At 42.9% G+C, this 17,700-nt stretch overlaps 1 protein-coding gene and 1 long non-coding RNA gene across 4 annotated transcripts; one reads left to right on the top strand and one right to left on the bottom strand.

Moving 5' to 3' along the window:
* The first annotated feature begins 6,241 nt into the window (after positions 1–6,241).
* LOC126981262 (alanine--glyoxylate aminotransferase-like) lies at positions 6,242–15,569 on the top strand. Of its 3 annotated transcripts, XM_050832142.1 has the most exons (9): positions 6,637–6,695; positions 8,155–8,285; positions 9,217–9,367; positions 10,407–10,599; positions 11,065–11,230; positions 11,972–12,127; positions 12,744–12,839; positions 13,605–13,853; positions 14,102–15,569. In XM_050832142.1, exons 2-9 carry the CDS (start codon positions 8,236–8,238, stop codon positions 14,259–14,261), a joined length of 1,221 nt encoding a protein of 406 aa, XP_050688099.1. In that variant the 5' UTR covers positions 6,637–6,695; positions 8,155–8,235; the 3' UTR covers positions 14,262–15,569. The 3 variants fall into 3 exon arrangements, with proteins under 3 accessions (XP_050688100.1, XP_050688099.1, XP_050688098.1); XM_050832143.1 differs by lacking the exons at positions 6,637–6,695; positions 8,155–8,285 and adding an exon at positions 6,242–6,420; XM_050832141.1 differs by lacking the exon at positions 6,637–6,695 and having other exon boundaries at positions 7,542–8,285.
* Positions 13,660–17,296, bottom strand: LOC126981264 (uncharacterized). Its single transcript, XR_007733865.1, has 3 exons — positions 17,130–17,296; positions 14,087–14,332; positions 13,660–13,807 (listed from the first exon to the last, which is right to left on the bottom strand). It is a non-coding gene; the product is annotated as an uncharacterized LOC126981264 (long non-coding RNA).
* Between the last annotated feature and the right edge of the window lie 404 nt (positions 17,297–17,700).

Here is a 17,700-nt window from a genome sequence, read left to right as displayed (position 1 = left end):
CTTGTACTTTTACTTCCATCCTTCCAAGCAAGCAGTCAGTTTCAAACTTTCTTGATGCTAAAATATGTCCCTAAGATTTCAACTCTTATGATTGTGATTGCTGCCTGCCCTGCACTCACTTCTCTCAAGTCTGCTGCGATTGGCACGGATTTGGTTTTCACTGGTAGCCTGGTAACATATATTCCCAGGACATTTCTCTGCCTCTGTGGTGGATAGTGGAGTGTTTCCCATGTGGTATTGGTGTGCTGCATATCCCCTCCCAAGGTGCAGGACTAAATGTTTCTTCATTGAATTGTAGCAGCCACTTCGTTCCATTCCTGTTGCTTGGTGATGTCTTCTTGTAGGAAATCCACAGTCAAGGGGTTAAATTCTCATTCAGATCCTCTTTTTGAGGGTGATATACATCCATATACAGTAACATTGAACTGATAGTTCTTCAGAATTCTCAAGGGTGTGTCCATGTTTAACACTAAAGGTTATTTTAATGCTATTTTTGACACTATTTCTATTCTCTCCATGTTTAGTTTTGCTGCCATCATCTAACATGCTTCCAAGGTAGTGAAACTTCTCTACTTGTCAAATCCTATGTCATCTTATACTTAAGGTATTTATTCTGACATTAACTTTGCTGTTGTTTCATGCACCCATGGCTTGTCTTTCTCATGTTGATCTTCAAACTCTATCAGTGACATATCTTGGTCAATCCCTCCAAAAAAGTAAAGTTTCACCCCAGTATCTAATAACACAACAGAGCCTCTGAGGGGCAGCTTCCAACCACTGAGTTAAAAATAGTGGATGCTGATCTACCCATTGATGGAAGCTCACCCTCTCTTGATGAGGTCATAGTGGCTGTGGCAAGGTTGAGGGGTGGAAAGACACCTGGTATATGTAACGTCAGTGCAGAGATGCTCAAAGCTGGAGGTGAGACCATGATCTGTGAGTTGCCTGCGGTCTTGATTGATGCATGGCAATCTGTTACCATGCTTCCTGACTGGCAGAGGAGGTTGGTTTTCCCTATCTGGAAAGGGAAAGGGGACCATCAGGACTGCAACAACTACCATGGTAGTACACTGCTCAGTGTGCCAAGCAAGGTGCTTGACCGTCTATTTCTGACTTGGATTCACAACCAACTGTTGAAGCTGCAGAGCCATGAGCAGTCAGAGTTCACACCTGGTAAGTCGACAACTGACCATATCCTAGTGCTTTGTATACTGGTGGAGAGCAAACGTGAATTTTGACAGGGGATGCTTGTAGCCTAAGTTGATCTCAAGATGATTGATTCAGTGCATCACGAGGCACTCTGGGATCTCCTGTGACTTCGTGGGATTCCTGCAAGGACCATTGGTCTATTGACTGGGACGGAGTGCTGTGGAGTGTGGGAGGAGCATGTCCAGCCTCTTTCCCGCGAACATGGAAGTGAGGCAGAGCTGTACCCTTGCCCCACTGAGATTGAATTGAGTATTTAGAACTATTTTACAGACCAGTGTCATTGTGGAGCATCTCTGCAATACGTGGGTTGCTGACCTTGCTTTTGCTCATGATGCAGCAATCCTGGCGGAGACGCTGTAGTTTGTGGTGATAGTCTTGAGGTACTGCAAAAGAAGACAAAACTCTTGGTATTCTAGGTCTCCTGGACCAAGACCAAGGTACAGGTGTTTGGAGGTTTATAAGATAAAACAGTACAGTCTGTTCATGCATGTAGTAAGAACATGGATATCTTGAAAAATTTCACATACCTTGGTTGCCTACTTCAGAACAATGCCAGATATTTTCAAGAAGTCTGATGTCAAACTGGCTTAGCATAAGGTGTTTGGGACTCATTCGGCATGAGTATATGGCATTGTCAATACCTGCACAGGACAGATCTTTGTCACTTGTGCTTCTTTTCTTACTCTATAGCTGTGAACATTGAACAGTGACAGTGCAGGCAGATTGATGCCTTTGCTAAGAAGTGCCTTCTGTCAGAGAACCAGTCGATAGACCCTGCCATGAGGTACTTGGGATGGGAAGGGGGCCTGCATGGAGACGTGCTTGGACGGATCCCCATGGTTGGCGTTGTAGGGTGGGGCAGGCAGTGCACCCTCTGGCATATGCCCCCATTGGCCGAGTGTCATCAATATACCTCGAGTCATTAACATTCCTTTCACTGACTTTTTCTTTCAGTTGTTCTGTTTACTTTATGGTTCTCTTGCCAGGCAACTGAATATTGTCTGCTGACAGCACTCATCCCTGCGCCACTCCTCGTCACTCCTCTCTTGATGATCCATTCTGAATTGTGGTCTTCAATTCAGCATCAGCTTTTCAGTCTAATACAAGATGTCTAGTCTGATGTCTTTGCTGTTGACTTATATATCTTGGAGCATTCTTTTCATCTATTCATGTCCTCCAGCACCAAAAGTCTTTTCAAAGTCAACAATCTTATTTATACCTTTTGCATTACTATTTCTTCTTTTGTAAGCACCTTCAGCACAGAGATGGATTTCTTGTTCCTTTGCCCTTCTTGAACCTATATTGTTCTTGCTCCACTTTTCTGCTTGTTGTATTTCAGATTGTTTTTATCTCTTTCTACATCTCTGATGCAAGTATCTCTGTTCCAACACTTCCTCTCCACTAATTCATTCCCTTGCCTTCTAGCTTTCTCTTTCTGCAAATACTCATCCTTTCTGTTAATTCATTTTGCTGGTGGTCTCTCTCTGTTACCCTTTCCTTCAGTCTTACTCTCAGGCACTCTAAAGTATAAACCTATGAAAGATGATGTTTGGGAAGAGCTTAAGAATAATCTTTTTTCAGCACATCCCACTCTTATTAACTACTTGAATACCCCACTTCTCAACCATATCACCAGTGTCCACATTTCTAACCCATGCATTCACATGACCTAACACAAATATTCTCTTTTCATACCCATGACTTCCCAGACTGTGGACTATATTAGGTTTACATCTTGGAGGAATAATCCATGGAATTCTTCCCCCTGATCGTTGGAGAAAATGAGCTTGTCTGCCTTATTTCTTCCACATATCATATGTTTTTAGTTATTAAACTGCTGCAGTATATGCACTAAGAATGTATGTACAGGTTTTCATAGAAAAACACCAGCATTTCCTTGTCTTTATTCCTAGAAACTGAGAAAAAATGTTCCACACCCGCCTTGATCCCTCATATTTCCTTTGCATAATGTTCATTATATTTTGACCATGGTCTTACTTTTAATGTAAAAGCATGTGCAGCCTTCTATGTAGAGCGTCTCAGATGTGATCAAAACTCATTATGAGAAAACAGAAGGAAGTATTGGGGCAGGAAGGAGAAAAACTTCCCCATACGCAAATAATTGTCTACATCTGAGTTAGACATCAACCAACCGTGTTACACAATCATGCATGTCATTGTGTATTAACCAATAAATGGGGAAAATGCAACATACAGGTCAGGCACCGATTACTGAGAGGGGTTGGTTACATGTTTTTAGGGAGAGAAATGGTTGTGGAGCGGTGGGGATGGCTTGATCACCAGGAATGAAAAAAAAAGCCTTACAAGAGTGGAATAAATAATACGAGAGAGAGAGAATGATAATGAGAGATCGAATGTGAATGAGAGAGAGGTAATAAGAATGAGCGAGAGAGAATGAGAATGAGAGGGGGAATAAGAATAAGAATGAGAGAGAATGAGAATGAGAGAATAAGAATGAGAGAACATGAGAATAAGAGAATGAGAGAATAGGAATGAGGGAATGAGAATTAACATTGTCAGGCAAATGAGTGCCCTTGGGTTGAATCGACTCGGTAACTTGGCCAGGTCTACACTCTTATTTTACATGTTTTGCAAAATAACTGTGTTCATTCCACTTCATTGTAGTTCTGATAGTACCCAAAGACCTCTACATTCCAGTAATTTGACTTATTTGTGTGTAAAAGCCATGGAAGATGAGTTACAGATGATTTCCTTGAAATTTCCACCAAGGAATCATTCGCATTCTTTTGTGTCGCTCTTTTTCAAGCTCAGTTGTCTCTCCTCTTATATAATGTTTCACCACAAATATAATTTTGTCTTACCGATGAAACATTATGCTGCCATCCCCGCCTCTGTGGGCGCAACCAAAGGCAAAGCAAGCCGGCATGAAGGCAAAATGTTGAAGTGTGTGGGTGTCGCGCGTCCCGCCAGCCGGGCAATGTTTTGGGTCCGCGGCGGGAAGGGGGCGGAGCCAAGCCGGCTTTACTTCTGTGACGTCATGCCCTCTCCTTGTACTCTTCCTCTAAGTTTACATAAGCTAGATTCCCTGCTGGCGCCTTGGCAGGTTGGTAAGGTTGCAGCTGATTGGCTGCACCGCTCTCTCGCAGACACCCGTGTCAGACCATAATTATCCTGCATTCTCTAGTGAGGCATGTTTCTACATTATATGCCGTAACTCACCTCGTATACGAGATAGCCAGTTATGGTTGACAACATCAGCCTCGGTAGTGACTGTAGAATCAAGATGTACTGTAAGAACTCTACAAAACAAAAATGTTATTACGATGAGTTTAACTGTGAAGATGTTAAAAAAATGTTTATAACATGTTTTACTTATGCTCGTTATCTTCGACCATTGTTCATTGATTGCTGAAATACACTATTACATTACGTAAGAAAACTCTCGTGAACACGATAGTGTGATCAGAATGTAGATATAGCTCCACATATTGAAAACACAGGGTTACGTATAGCAACATGTCACTCGCCGCAACCACCACGGCGTGATGGTTGGTGGTGTGGGGGGTCATGGGTAGGGGGGCGAGGCACTAGAAGCATAAGAACATAAGAACGTAGGAGTTTACAAAAGGCCGGTAGGCCTGTACTTAGCAGCTCCTTTGAACCTAAGCTCCCGTGAATCTAACCCCATCTAATATCGCTGTCCATGAATTTATCTAATCTATTTTTTAATGTGTCAATTGTATTGGCACTCACAGCACTGCGGGAACCTTCCAGAGAACGATCACAGTGTGCTTCCCTCAAATAAATAACTCTTGTTTTCAATATGCGGAGCTTTAATCTGCATTCTGATCACACTATCGTGTTCACGAGAGTTTTTCCTAAGTAATGTAATAATATATTTCAGCAATCAATGAACAACTAGCTAGCGAGCATAAGTAAAATATGTTTAAACTTTTTTTAACATCTTCACAGTTCAACTCATCGTATAACATTTTCGTTTTTGTTTGTCGAATTTTTACAATACAGCTTGATTCCACAGTCACTGCTGAGTCTGATGTGTCAACCAAAACTGGCCAGCTCGTATATAGAGGTACGTGGGCTTAACTAAACCTGGTATATTGTTCCTTCCAATGCCTATGCATTTCCTCTCAGCCTTTCTCATCTGTACATTCCTCTCTCTTAATATAACTTTATCCACTTGATGCTATTGTTCTGTACTACGTGACTCCCCTTTTTTGGTGATATCTACACATGTTTTTGTATGCCTTTGCTACGTTCTATAGGCCTAAGATACTAGCTCTGTTCAGCGTATCTCCACGAAAACCTTGATCTCCATTGACTCTGTACGTAGCACTCGTATGAGATGGCTTGACCGGCTGTCGGGGTTATGATAAGAAAGTAGCCCCTTGATCCTCTCTTATGCTGATTCATACACTTTGTTTTTTTTTATTTGCATTATTAAGGCCTGTCCACACCAGGAAACCTTGGAACCATTGTTTCTCACGTATTGCAGATTGTTTGGAAGCATTTGGGAAACATATTATTTCCAAACTAAATAGTTGGGAAATATTATTTGAGAAACAACTGGGAATCAATTGTTTTAACGTTTGTTTCCCATCGAAAATGGGAAGCAGTGTGTGTGTGTGTGTGTGTGTGTGTGTGTGTGTGTGTTATGACATAATTATAATCGTGTGGATTTTTTTTTTTTTTTTTTTTTTGTGTGTGTGTGTGTGTGTGTGTGTGTGTGTAATCAGCAATTTCCTTCTCTCTCATGTCTAGTCCGTATTTATCCCAACTATTTGCAGACAGTGGTAAACATTGTTTCCAGACAATTTCCTGGTGTGGACGGACCTACAACTGGTGCCGGGAATCGAACCCGAGCCATCCGAGTAGAAGCCAGGCAACTATAGCTCGGAAGGCTCGGGTTCGATTCCCGGCACTCGGTGGTGTTCATTACGGATATTTTCACTGTGTTATTGCAGTTTCTCTAATGACTACAAATGGTGTTATTTATGTGCGCTGTTGCCAATAGTGACAGCTGGGGCGGCTCCCACGGTCCCACCACCCAGGCAGCGGCAGGCACCACCAAGGGACAAGGCCACAAGGGTGCCGCGGGGGGTGCGTGTTGCCATGGGTCCAGCTTTCACTCTTGTGTAACACTCGCTGGGAGTCGTCAGGGTCGGTGCAGCCGTGTGCAGTGTGTGTGCAGGAGCCGTAACACATGTCCAGGTGAGCCGTGCGAGGGGCGGCAGGCAGGGAAGGGCGTGCCGCAGGGGGGTATACCACGCCCCTCCTTCATTCTCCACGGTGCATTTATCATTACTTTTCCAGGCTGATTATGCAAGTTGAAGTGGTTTGGTGGGAACGTTCTTTTTATCTCGCCTTATCTTGGCACGCGAAGCCTATAATATTACACTGTGCCAACCCTATGGTAAAGTGTCCTTGGGGTTTCTGTCTCTTGCCATCCTCGGAATTGTACGCTTGTGTCCTTCTGTTTAATGCTGGTGAAGTGTTTAGTGTAGCTTCCACAGATAGATAAGTAAATAACACCAAGCGAAAGTGTAATGCCAGGAGGTTAGGTTAAGTAAGGAGGGTCACAAAAGTAGGTATAAGTATTGTAAGTTATTAATGCCAGAAGGTTAGGTTAAGTATGGACGGTCACAAAAGTAGGTATAAGTATTGTAAGTTATTAATGCCAGAAGGTTAGGTTAAGTATGGAATGTATAGAGGGTCACAAAAGTAGGTATAAGTATTGTAAGTAATTAAGTGTGTCATGTTTAATATGGTCAATGGGAGCGGTGATTAACAGGAATTTTAGTTTTTATATATGTCTGCCGCCCTTGACCTATATATCTCATTTACTGGGGGAAGAATGAGACGTTTAGCTTAGTGATTGTTTTAGTGGAATGGTTATGAAGCTGCATCTTTTCCTCTCCACATTTTGGATTATTTGTTGAAGAATTAGTGGTGAGAGTGAATCGTATGTGTTTTGATGTGAAAGCAGCAGCTGTTACGCCAGTGTACCCCAATGCACACAGTGTCTTATTACCCCAATGAGTGTGAGGTGTCTTTTTACCCCAGTCAACTCCAATGGTCATAAATATCTTTGGCAGGCAGGCGCGACTAACATAAATATTTACGACAATTTTTTTATATCACAAGAAGGAGTGATTTCCGACGGCAAAGCAATATGGCAATGTGTTGTATGGACACTGAACCCTTCATTGAGCACCAAGGCGTTCGTGGGGGTGAAAGTGGCGACAATACCGTATCTTTACCCCAATGATATCCAATTGTCAACTGTACCTGAATGTCCATTGCAGTAAAAATACATCTTTTATATCAATGAACATTTGGGTACAATCGGGTATTATAGAGTAAAAATCATATACTTTCGGGTACAGTGGGGTATCATTGTGGTGGGAAGACATTTCATGTTTATTGAGATTCTTTGGAGTTAAGACACCTCAAGCTCACTGGGCTAAAGAGACATTTTATCGTACAGTGGGGTATCATTGGAGTACGTAAGGTTAAAGGGATGTGCCGGCTGATGTATGCAGGTGACATGGTAGTCCTTAGTGAAGACCAAAGGGAGGTACAAGAGATGCTTAACCCTTAGATAGTGGTCGAACTATATATAGGCAGTCCAAAATTCAGTCAGTCAGTTTTGTGTGGCAGAAATATAACAACACTTCCATATTGCTGTAGAATCTATATATAGAGGATAGTTAAAACATCTCTTATGTGGCGTAACTTTATTTATGCTTCGGTCCTAAGGGCGGCAATGACTATATATAAACAATTCATTTTAGGGGGAGCCACTCTTCAAATACTGCCACCATCAAAGGGTTAATGTTGTGAACGATTATGCGGGTGCTCGGTATGAGTGCGATATATACTGACTGAGGTGGAAAAGGGAAATGGAACCCATAGTTTTCCTACCTCATCTACTTCTCTCAGCAGGATTGTTCGGGGGAGCACCGATCCATACGCCACACCAACAGTGTCCGCTGGGCGACTCCCAACTCAACCCCATAATTCATCATGAATATTATCAGATCTACGCGTACATTTTCGAGGATGGCACCGCTATGGTTGGTCAGGATGGAATCAATTGCCTGTAGTGTGGTCTAAACATTTTTTAGACCTTTGTTTCTGCTATGGTTTAAAAAAATCCTTCAACACTCCTGAATTTTCTCCCGTGCAGTTATTGTGACTGACGGACAGAACAGAGATATGAAAATGAAGATTAGAAAACTTGTCAAAACTCGTGTGTTCTGAAAAACTTGACATTTTTTCTGTAGAATGTAATGGTGCCAGTACAGGTGGCCCTCTATATTTGTAGAATGCAGATTCACAAACTAGCAGACTTTCCATAGGTAAAAATGGTTACCCTAGCAGCAAAGTCATGGCTGCTGCCCCTGTTAACTTGCGAAGTCAGTCACGACGTTGGTTGTTTCCCATGTGACAGCAAGCTTAATCTTGTCACAAGTCACTTCCTGTTGCACCCTGTCCCTGTCCCCTCACTGCTGGCCCACACCCTTCTCTCGCAGTCTGTCTTTGTTGCATTGCCACTGTGACATCATTACATCCCACAAAGCAAACTTACAATTTTATTTTATTTTATTTTATTTATATATTACATATTTTAAGTTCTTTCACATTTGCTAAGGTAACAGTGAGCGATATTGCCTTGTTGCCCCACACCAAAGAGGTTATGTTTTTAAATAAGGGCTGTGTCTGTGGGGTGCAGCAATTATTCGCGGAAAATCAACATTCACGTTAGTGTGTCTCCCCAAACCCCCACGAATATGGGGGGCCACCTGTATATTTATTCATACTTGTTTGTTTGTTGTAGAAGACATTGTATATAAAGTTAATTTTTGGACACTCTATATATGTACATTTACATATTTTTACTGCCTGGGGAACGGTCTGCAGGCTGGACCTCTTCAACTACTAGTTTTGTAATCATAAAATGTGTGTTGCATTTACTTAGTACATATTCAATTTTCAACTTTTCAGGATGAAGGTTGCTCCCCCAGCATGCCTGAAAGGCCCCCTGCAGGTCCCCAGCAAGCTGCTGATGGGTCCGGGGCCCTCCAACAGCCCCCCACAGGTCCTGCAGGCCATGGTACAGCCTCTTCTGGGACATCTGCACCCAGAGTTCACACAGGTAGGTGTTAGAGGTGTGTTGGGAGGTGTGGGCCACAACATGGGAATAGTATTGGGCTTCAGCCACAGGGTTGAATCTGTCACAGGGAGTGGCCCCGGTGGAGAGGAAGGATGCCATGACAGGCAATGGGAGAAGTGATGGCCCAGGAATGGAGTTTCATCTTGTATGTCATTCTTAAGATTATCCTTTTATATTATTTATTTATTTATATTTATTATTTTTAATATTCACTTAGGTTGGATGAAGATGTCCATTTTTGTTAACCCGGTAGCTGCGGGGGTCATGTTTCTTAGGTTGGTATAGGTTAGGTTAGGTTAAAGGCCCCTCTAAGTAAAATAATGAGAAAGAATCATCACTCACACAAACCATTTCATAATATATATCAACACGTGTGATCAGTTTATGCATCATCGATTTTGGGAGGTTTATATAATGGTAGAAATTTGGCCCATCGCTGGTACACGGTAAAGCTGCAAATTTGGCCCGTCGCTGCTACCGGGTTAAACGAGTGGGCAGTGTTGCAGTGCCTTAGCAAGGTTTGTTAGTGGGCACCAAGGGCACCACCTTTGTGACTGCAGCCAGCCAGAAGAATTGGGATATACAGGTGTCCCTCAAATAGTACGGTTCCAAATAGTTCGGTTTCGGTTTTATACGGATTGTCATGGAAGACCTTTTTAGGATTTTTAAATTGCCTGCTCGTTGGGAAATTTAAAAATCCTAAAAAAATCTTCTATGAAAATCCACATAAAACCGAAACCGAACTATTGGAAACTATTTGAGGGAAGGCTGTACAATTGTTTAACTCGATGTAGTTTTATCACACGTTGGAACCCTTTTAGAGGTGTTTAAACTACTGGAAAATCCACTTTGCACTACAGGCAGAAAAAAAAGCTGTTATATTACAGAAGTTTTCCCAAGGCCACTTTGAAATATTAGTCTTAAGAGCTTGTTTGTATGCTACGTGTTACAACTGTGACTTGTACCCTCCACCCTGAAGGCTAGAATCTCACTATTGTGTTGTCATCCTGTGTCTCTGCAGATAATGGATGAAGTGAAGGATGGCCTCAGCTACATATTCCAGACCAAGAATGAGGTGGTGTGTTGTATAAGCGGTACAGGCCACTCAGGGATGGAGGCCACTATATGTAACCTCCTAGAGCCCGGGGACGTTATCTTGATTGCCGAGAATGGGATCTGGGGCCAACGCGCTGCTGACATGGCCCAGAGGCACGGTGAGGAAATCTTCTCTCTGTGGTTCCGGGTTAAGGATTTTTCTTCTCATGGCCAAGTTTTTATATCACTTTTCGATTGATTTATACTGAAAAATCTAGTCACTTTGCATGTTAGGTAGCTGCTGTAAGTCATTTGTTTCATTCACTAGATAGTTTGATTTATAGCTACTGAAAAATTGAGGCACTTAGCTTGTTAAGAGGGTGTATATTAATGCCACAGAGTCTGAAAGCTAATTTGAATTCATCCTTTTTCTCTTCACATTTTTCCATGGCTCGTTTCAACACGTAAGTCATATATCTGCTGTATGCTTAGAATTGTGCGGCTTTTCCATCTACTATTCATCTTCACAGGATCTTTGTATTATACTGAGTCACATTAATCTAACATGGCAAAAATCATAATGAAGACAAGAGCCTGATGTCCTTCTTTATCGCTTCATCAAGTTAAGCGTCCTCCCATTCCAGAGGCTGACGTCCGCACCATCAAGAAGCCTGCCGGGGATGTCTTCGAGTTGGAGGAGCTGTCGGCGGCCCTGGAGGAGCACCGGCCTTCCGTCCTGTTCCTGGTGCAGGGAGAGTCCTCGACCGGCGCCCTGCAGCCTATCCAAGGGGTAGGCCCACTCTGCCGCAAGTAAGACACTGCCCTTCCCTCGCTACCAATCACATGTCTGGGAGTCTATATGCACCTCTACAATATTAGCTTGCTTATCAAAGAAAGAAAAAATCTTCTTTGAAAATTAATTAGAGGTATGAAAATGTCAGACAAATTTGTTTATCCTTTGATTTTACATTTAATTTTCATCCCACAGGTAAATTTTTGCAGATATGGTTTTATCACTGAATAGTATTTTGGAACAGTTTATTCAGATTGGCAAACACACTGTACCTTGGCCATGTGCTGCAGATATCTTTGTGACATTATTGCCCGCTAAGGGTGTTCTATATGCTACTTGAATACTCTTCACTGTCAATATACTTAAGGATTGTAAGAGAACACTGTTGAAGAGGCTTTACTGTGAATGCTTGGGGCTGAGAATAAGTTGGTCATACTGTGTTGCTGCTCCCCTGAAGGTTATAGGCAGTTTTTTTTTCCTAACATTTATTGGCATCATTCTCACTGTGCTTATATAATTTAGGGTTAATAAGTACTTGATTTTCTGTATTTTTATTTTTGTACATTACTTTGCCAAATTCAGATGTTTGTGACATCACCAATTACTTGACTATTATTTATATCTGTTCCATCATATTGTGGTCTGCCTGCACATAATAATGGCGCTGTTTGTAGGCCCTTTGTTGAGGGGCACTGACAGCCAGACCCATTAAGGGATGCTCAAGATGATGTGCGATTTATTTGATTCATCTTGCCAAGGTACGGGACACTGCTGGCCGTCGACGCCGTGGCCTCCCTTGGCGGCGTGCCCTTCCTTGTGGACGAGTGGGGCGTGGACGTGGCCTACACCGGCACGCAGAAGGTCATCTCCGCGCCGCCCTCCATGGCGCCCATCACCTTCAGTGACAGAGCCATGTAGGGGACTTGGGGTTGTTTGTCAAGTTAATTTTTTCATAACTATCAGGTTGAATGTTGTCATGTATAATGTGCATAAGATTTATCAGGTTTGTGTACTTCTATGATAGTTGAAAAACCTTTCAGTGTGTGTGTTCTCCCAGTTGTACCAGACCACCTTGTCAGTATTTTTAGATCTTTTTATAGTTTTCTACAGCAATCATTCTTCCAAGGAAATATGCTGATGTAGCTTTTCACATCATGCAGCATGTTTTTTTTTTTATGTTGATCCAAAACCTGATTGAAGCCAGAATTAATCCTTGAGGGACCCCACTTCTCATTTCCCTCCATAAGGATCCATCTTTTAACACTGTCTTAGTTGTAGAGAAAATTATCCTTATACCTCAGTAACTCAACACTTATCCCTTCAGTTTTTCCTGTTAATTTATCAAAAGCTTTTCTTAGTTTAGGTAAAGTTGTTGAATTCTGTGTATCTAACCCACTGTAAACACTTGCCTGCGCTAGGACGGGCTGGGGCCGAACACCATCCAGGCCCCTTAAGCAAGCCACCCGGTGCTATAGGCCTAAAAAAAGAGCTTTAACAATTTCCTTCTAACTATCTACCCAACTTCCACAGGGCAAAAGTGAAGGCACGCAAGACCCCCATTCGCAGCTTCTACTTGGACATCACCTGGCTGGCCAACTACTGGGGCTGTGACGGGACACCGCGCAAGTAAGTCCACACTGTGCTTATGGTGTTACGGACTCGTGCCTCCCAGTGGCCCCTCAGGAACTGGTCCCTTACATTTGGTACATTCCAATCCTCACACTCACTGTTATTCCACTCAACACACTTGGTATTTGTTTTTTATTCAATAGTACAGTTTAGGGCAGCTTAGTCTTAAATTTGTCCACAATCCTCTCAGGACCACCATCACCTGTGTATAGGCCTGTCACCAAAGACTGCTCTGTACCTTTCACTTTCAGCCTTGGGCTAACTCCTCTACTCATGCTTTCATTTCTCATTCAATCATCCATTTAAATAATCAATAGCTTAGATGAAATCACACATCCTTGTCTCACCCACACCCACACTGAAGTTCTCACCCGCTTCCTATTCACACACAGAGACATTTCACATTCTTGTTGAAAGACCTGATCTTTTCAAGTAAACTCCCTCCCACACCAATGATATCCTGTAAAACTTTCCTGTCAACCCAATTACATGCCTTCTTCAGGCCCATGAAAGGAGTTCACTGCTATCTACCCATCTCTAGGTACTAATAATTTTAAGGCCAAAAAGTTTATCTACACATCCCCTCCCTTTCCTAAAGCCCTCTTGCTCATCCCCTACACATCATCTCATTTAAAACCCCAGCACACACCTTTCCTGGCACCCCTACAGTCATCCCTATCTCACAGACACATGCTCATAAGTCCCTATTTTGCCTTTAACAATATTCCCTTTTCAGTGTTAACCTTTTCTTTCCTTTGCCAGATACCACCACACTGGTCCAGTCAGCTCAGTGTATGCACTCCGGGAGGCCTTGTCACTGGTGTGTGCGGAGGGCCTGGAGTCCCTCTGGGCCCGCCACGCCGCCTGTGCCCAGCGGCTGCATGAGGGCCTGGCTTCCCTCGGCCTGCAGCTCTTCATTAGCGACCCAGCCAAGCGAACGCCAACCGTCTCCACTATCCGGGTGCCTGAGGGTGTGGACTGGATGAAAGTCACCAAATACTTCATGGCAAAGTATAAAGCAAAGTTTTCTATCTCAGTCTGTCTCAGTATACTCGTGGTGAAGCTCAAAACATGATCCAAATAAATTATCACAGTAAACACTTTAGGTACATGTGAATAAAGTGTAAATTGAGCTGTTTACTAAACTTGCCTCTACTTGAAATAATTACCAATGGCATTTACATTTTTAATTCAAAATTCTGTGGATAGATTTAATGTCCTACAGTGGATCAGAGTTGTAACACCTTTGTTTTAATCAGCTACAAGGTGGAGATCAGCGGAGGGCTGGGACCCAGTGCCGGGCAAGTGTGGCGGGTGGGGCTCATGGGCTACAACTGTACTCCGGAGAATGTCGACCTGGTGCTCAAAATCATGAAGGAGGCGCTCAGCCAGCAGTCCGTCCAGGCCAGCAGGCTGTGAGAGCCGCTCCAACCTCAGGCCTTGGCTCAGCAATGGACTGGATTTGGATGCCTCGCTGCAGCTGTTGTTCTCTGCAACACGTTAACCAAAAGCTGATGAAAATATTACTTAACTTAGTCTTTAAAAGTAAGATTATTCTGAGTCTTGCTCATGTTATATGCATGTCATCAGCTATTTTGAAGTGCAATATGTAAATACTACAATGTAGGAGTATAAATGTGAGACAAACTTCCACACCTCAGTCCTGTAATACTAATGCTTTTGCATGAACTACCATTTCTATTTTTAACTATTTGAGATTATATGCTGTCTGCGTTACAGGAAGAGTTCCTACAACAAAGACATGATGGAATGTTTCAGCAAGTGGTGATGATTTATACACACCAGGTCATGCCTGGAAACACTGATATTTAAATCAGTCACACTCTGCACCAAACTTGGCTTTTAAAGCATCAGTAAATAAGTGTACCAAAAAACATGTTTATCAGGGTGTCATAAATTAGACAAGTGATACGTTTGTGGTAGTGGGATCACCTGGCGTTGGTGATAATGTTGCTTGTTTTTGTGTAATGGAACCCGCCATGTGCTGCAGCTACACAGGAGACTTGGGTTAGGGATTCCATCTTTACAATACATTCCTTAAGATAATGGCTAGGACCTCAGTACTAGACCAAACATGTTCAGAATGAGAGTAAGCATTCCATATTAACTACAATCCAGTGTTCTGGACTCCCATCTCAAAGGTACAGTTGACACCCAGTTTCACAGGCCTGAGTTTCCCAGATTTCCAATTTTTGAGTCTCAATTCTGGACAATTGAAATTCCACTAGGGCTTATCCCCCACCATTTCCCCAAACAGACTAAATCACACAACATACATTGGCGAGTGCTCACAGCGGCAGAATTGTTTTTTTGCTGCCCCTGGCTACCAAAGGGAGGATTGGCAGCTTTCTGTTAACATTTATACAAAAAGGTGTGACTGATGCTGGACCATAAGCTTGCCTGTGCCAGCAAGACCACAGTAACGGAGCACAGAGGGACACACTCCTTGACGACAAGCTTGGTGCCTGCCGGTTGTGTTAGGTGTTGGTTGTTCAGGGTATTCCATTATAAATACATGTACATTTTTTATTATTGTTGCCTCTTATGAAAAAATTAACATACACATTTTATCTTTCTTGTATGACTTTATACATGATCTTTATTGTTGCCTGTTTGAAAGAAAACTTGAATATATTCACTATATTCTCGTATAACTTTATATCCGTGTATCTTCATAAACGTTGATGCAAATAAATCTATTTTGCAGCTGTGCATTTGAACTTTCCTCCAACACCCAGCATGAAATTATTTTTTATTATCACTGTCACGGCAAGTAAACTCACTGACTGAAAGGTTCTTTACATACTTGCATTTGTCAGCCATATCCTCCCAATTCACTCTGACACAGGCACTCACATCACTGTAAACAGACCCGATCCCTTCAAGTACATGCCCTCCAGCTTTATATATCAGGACATCCTATAAATCCTTTGTCAACCCTGTCCTTGTTCTTCTCCAGGTCCACGAAAGCATCAAACGGCTTTCTATTCTTTTGTATGTACTTTTTAACCATAATATTTAGTGTAGAAAGTCGATCCACACTACCCATCCCTTTACTAAAACCCTTTTGTTTTGGTTATTTTCATCTTCCTCTCCTTTGATCCTTCCACGCACCTTTCCTGCACACCGAGTAAGCTTATTCCCTCATAGCTGTTAGAATTATCCCTACTTCCTTGTACAGTGACACAAATACGGCTTTGCTCCAGTCACCAGTACCATCCCTTGCTCCTGTGCCTGATGAAATATCCACAACTACATCCCTATACTTCATTTCTGCTATTACGCCATCAATTGCAATGCCCTTTCCTACTTTTAACATCTTTATTGCCACCCTCATCTCATCCCTCTCCACCTCCCATCAGTCTTTACTCATGCACTGGTCACTTCTGCTATCCTCCCCACATTGTCACTATGGATTTGAAGTGCTCCTATCATCTCTCCTTTATATTTTAATGCCTTTTCATGTGGTCCCCATTACTCCCCTTTATCCAACAAGTGACTTGGGGCTTCAGCAGGTCTCCTGGGCCAGTAGAGGCCACTGACAATCTCTCCTCCTTCAGTACCTTCCCAGAGCCTCTCAAACATCCTTTTTACCTGAAACAAACGTCTACCTTTCCTTTCACATGTGCTTCTCTCAGTTATTCCATCATCCATTCTCCATTACACTCTTTCACGTTGACAGGCGCAACCCTAGGGAACTCCCCTTCTCACCCCCCTCCAAGGGATAATGGACCCCCTCCTCCACCTGCAGCCAATCAATGCTATTATTGTAAGACCTTGAAGGAGAAATTTTCCCCATACCACTTGATGCTGAGCTGAACACTTGTGCCGACACCGTCCTCGTATATTTATAAATGCATCCAGGTTGACAGTGTTGACTGATCTAACTACACAGACCCTCATGCAGACGGGATAACAGCAGCAAGTAAGGTAAATCTTAGGAATAGCGGCTTCTAGCGGGTGGTGGTGGTAATTACATTAGAATGTAACAGGTCCGAGTATATTCCTCGTTGACTGTAATCATAATCCAGTAGGTGAGCAAATGATTCAAATACAGATTTAAAGATTTCGGTCAACCATGTAGCCTGAAACATGGTCTTTTAGCGTTTCTTTTAGAGTTTTACTTAATAATTGACCTGAAAAGTAATGGCTTTCGTAATAACATGGACTTTCCTGTCCAGATGTCGTGCCAATACACCCAAGTAAAGTGCAGCCTCGCCATCACACCTCACCTCACGTCACTTCACACCAGCACCCGTCACTCACCTCGCCTCGCCTCCTCATCTTGCCTCCGTCCCTCGATGTCAACCGTTTCCAGTTCGTCCACAACACGCCTTGAGGCAGCAGCTGACGGCCCCCGATCCTGAGGAAGCTCCGCACGTGTGTGTCTTCTCTACCAAGGAAGAACAATGACTGGCGACGTGGTTCTCCTCCTCCTCCTCCTCCTCCTGTTGTTGCCTCCCTGCTTCGAACTGGGCAGAAGCACTAATTCGCACCATCTACTAGTAGAAGTCCATTATTACTTCTACCAGCACAACCACCACCTCTACTACTACTACTAATACTAATACTACGTACTACTGCTATTGATTTTTCCATGGTAAAACAGCAAAAAAAAAATATTAACCGAAAATAGATGTAATTCCTCGTTCCTATCCTCCCCAAGCCTCCTCATCACAGCCCTCCAGCGGCCCAACCACTCCTCTGTGATCCGTGACAACATTATATAGTTATAACAAGGGGCCGGCACAGCACTCAGCCTCGCCCCCTTTCTGTCGTCGCCAGTTCCTCAGCTCGTAATTTTTTCTTACATAAAAACAATGACAAGCGAAGCGCA

This window comes from Eriocheir sinensis, chromosome 47 (genome assembly GCF_024679095.1).
Source record: "Eriocheir sinensis breed Jianghai 21 chromosome 47, ASM2467909v1, whole genome shotgun sequence".
NCBI lineage: Eukaryota > Metazoa > Arthropoda > Malacostraca > Decapoda > Varunidae > Eriocheir > Eriocheir sinensis.
Note: the sequence above shows the minus strand (reverse complement) of the source record. Positions and strands in the feature narration are given on the sequence as shown.